The following is a 2,794-nucleotide window of genomic DNA, read 5'->3' as shown; positions in this document are numbered from 1 at the left end:
CTGCGGCTGTGCAGCAGCCCAGCCCCCTTGCATCAGGGACGTCCCTGTGCCGGGGACTCCTCCCAGATATCCCGGTGCAACACCCAGCCCTGTCCCGGTGAGTTCGCTGCCGGCCTGCGCGCAGCGGCACCACGCTCCAAGCCCGGGGCACTCCTAGGTGGGCTGCTGCGCTCCCGTGTCTTGGCCAGTTGTCCAAGAAATGTAATTTTTGGGCCTTAAATCTCCCCTGCAATGTCAGCTGGATACATTTTTTTTGTTAACATGTTACATAGCACTAGAGGATGCCCTTAAACAATTTCTGCTTTTCAGATGGGGGTGAGTGCCTCAGGTGATTCTCATGTTACTGTGCCTATATCTCAGACTGTTATTGGCAGGTTGTGAGCTTTACTTTGCAATAATATAGCAATATATGCAGGAATAACTTTACTTCTTAAAATGCTGGACAAGATTTCTGAACTTTCTCTCCCCCAAAGTATCAGACAGCTGGGTTCTCACATGGGCCTTGTCTCCCCCCCTCCCCCTGTCCCCTGCACAGGTGGGCCTTCACGAGCCAAAGGCAGCATCATTGGAGATATCAACGGTGTGGAGTTTGGAATTGCTTTCCTGAATGCCACGGTGACAGGCAGCCCTGACTCTGAAACGAGAGTAATACAAGCAAAGGTCACAAATGTCCCTCGGAGCCTTGGTAGGCTTTTTATTACTTTTTATCACCTTTTACCTTGAACCACACCGAATTCTGTGCAATGTCAGTTTTCACCACTGCATTTCATTAAGTCTCACTGAAGAAAATGATCTAAGCATTTCATAGACAGAGGAAAAGGGGATCTTCAGTATCTGCCTCTAGTATATTAGTATTTGTAAAATGGTTCCTCTGAATATACTGACACACACTTTTTAAATCTTAAGGGTTACTCTAGTTTTAGGTCTTCATATTCAACTCCTACTGATGTGGGTCACATGATGTTGAAGAAAAAAAGCTCTCAGACATTAACATTGCATTTCTTCCAGGTCCACTGATGAGAAAGCTTGTTTCTATACTCAGCCCAGTTTATTGGACAACTGCAAAAGAAATTGGAGAAGCAATGAATGGGTTTACACTCACTGATGCAGTCTTCAAGAGAGAAACTCAAGTGGAGTTTGCAACTGGTTAGTTACCTGTGACGTATCCCTTGTGTTTGCAGTAAGCTTGATAGACACTGCATGGCTTAAGATCCAGCAGTTAACTGCTGCTGAATTTTGAGTCATGTGCTTACACCAGTATTTTATGAACAACTATGGCTTTGTGAGACTTTAGATACAGCTTTTAGAGCTGTAATTTGAAACATCGTTTTGTATTGTAGGCACGGTATGCTTTATAAAAGTACAAGTATAAAATAACAGGGCAAGAGGTCCCTGTTCAGATAGTGTGGGTAACGTGAGTCTCTGGTTAGGATGCTTCACAAGTGAACGTGCTCCTCAAACCCCCAGGTGAGGTCCTGCGGATGACGCACGTTGCACGGGGCCTGGATTCCGAGGGAGCCTTGCTGCTGGATGTTGTTGTCAGCGGCCACGTGCTGCAGCTCCAGTCCACAGATGATGTCAACGTGAAGGTAAAGCTGCTCAAGACACCACCACCTTTTCTCCCTGACTCGTATTGCCTCTCTCATCTATAGTAAAGCAGCAGACACTACATCCTGAAATGTGTTTTACTGTAGGGAACTTGCTTTGTGCCTGGCTTAACTGACAGATGTTAACATGCCTTTGGAAACAAAGAATTGTTGTCAGGAAGGTAGTAATTGGTCACTTGGGATTTTTAGCTGTTAGAAGGGAGTACTGAGAAGTGTTGGTGAGGCTGATATCAAAGGTTAGGGAGGGGTGGGCCACTAGGCAAATGACATGTTAACCCTTTTCGCTTCCCAAAGTGGAAGAGAAAGGGAATAAGGAAGAGAGACTTATGTGTTGGAAAAGAAAACTAAAACTGCTTTAATGAGAATAATAACAATAAAATGAAATAGACACAACTTTATACAAATGCAATATTGAACCCAACCCCCTGATGGAATTACGTCCCCATCACTATTGATGCTGGGGAGCAGGCACTGGGGAAGCCTCAGACTGGACTCAGTGGCAGCCAGGAACTGGATTCAGGAGCAGGATTCTGGAACTGGTTCAGAAACATATGAATTGGGATTGTAGACAGAACGGACAGTCCTCCTTGGACATCAGCCATTGAAGAGATCACTTTATGCTGAATATGAAATATATATGGGATGGAATCCCTCATTGGTCAGTTTTAAGATCACCTGTCCTGTCCACTCTTCTCTGCAAGTGCCACCTCTTGCTTACTGCACCACAACGTGGCACACAAGATTTAGGAGTGACTGTGGTCTGCACAGGAGCAAGTATTGGCAAGAGCCTTTCTGCACCCCCCAGGTCTAGGTAGTAACTCTAAACATGGAGAGTTATCACTGCTAGATGCAGACACTGCCTGTGAAGATCTGCTGTTAACTTCAGAAAGTGCAGTTAGTTAGAGGAGACTGAGCAGAAAAGTGAACAGAATTAGTTCTGTCCTAGCTCAGACCAGGACAGTGAGTTATCACCAGCAGGTGTATCAGGTGTTGCTTTCAGCAGAGCTATAAAGGCACCCCTCAAACCTGTCTAACTTGGCTCAGCACCATACATGGCACAGTGCTGGGCACCGCATGGCACAGTCACAGTGCACCTCACGGCACAGCACAGTATACTTCATGCCACACAGTTCTGTCTCCATCCTGGAGGTCTGCACCTCTGTGTCCACAGGAACCACATTCCACTC

General features: G+C 46.1%; 1 protein-coding gene across 1 annotated transcript in view; it reads left to right on the top strand.

The window, feature by feature from the left end:
* Positions 1–36: 36 nt before the first annotated feature.
* The window catches only part of LOC103770555 (hemicentin-1-like), a gene marked incomplete at its 5' end in the record, with an annotated part of 15,492 nt that continues 12,734 nt past the window's right edge, over positions 37–2,794 (top strand). The window contains 4 exons of the mRNA XM_008937819.1: positions 37–97; positions 536–685; positions 1,009–1,146; positions 1,468–1,589. Coding sequence (XP_008936067.1) covers positions 37–97; positions 536–685; positions 1,009–1,146; positions 1,468–1,589 — 471 coding nt within the window. The remainder of the gene's footprint in view (positions 98–535; positions 686–1,008; positions 1,147–1,467; positions 1,590–2,794) is intronic.

The sequence above is a fragment of the Merops nubicus genome, unplaced genomic scaffold (assembly GCF_000691845.1).
Source record: "Merops nubicus isolate BGI_N331 unplaced genomic scaffold, ASM69184v1 scaffold8583, whole genome shotgun sequence".
NCBI lineage: Eukaryota > Metazoa > Chordata > Aves > Coraciiformes > Meropidae > Merops > Merops nubicus.
This window is presented reverse-complemented; position numbering and strand designations above follow the sequence as displayed.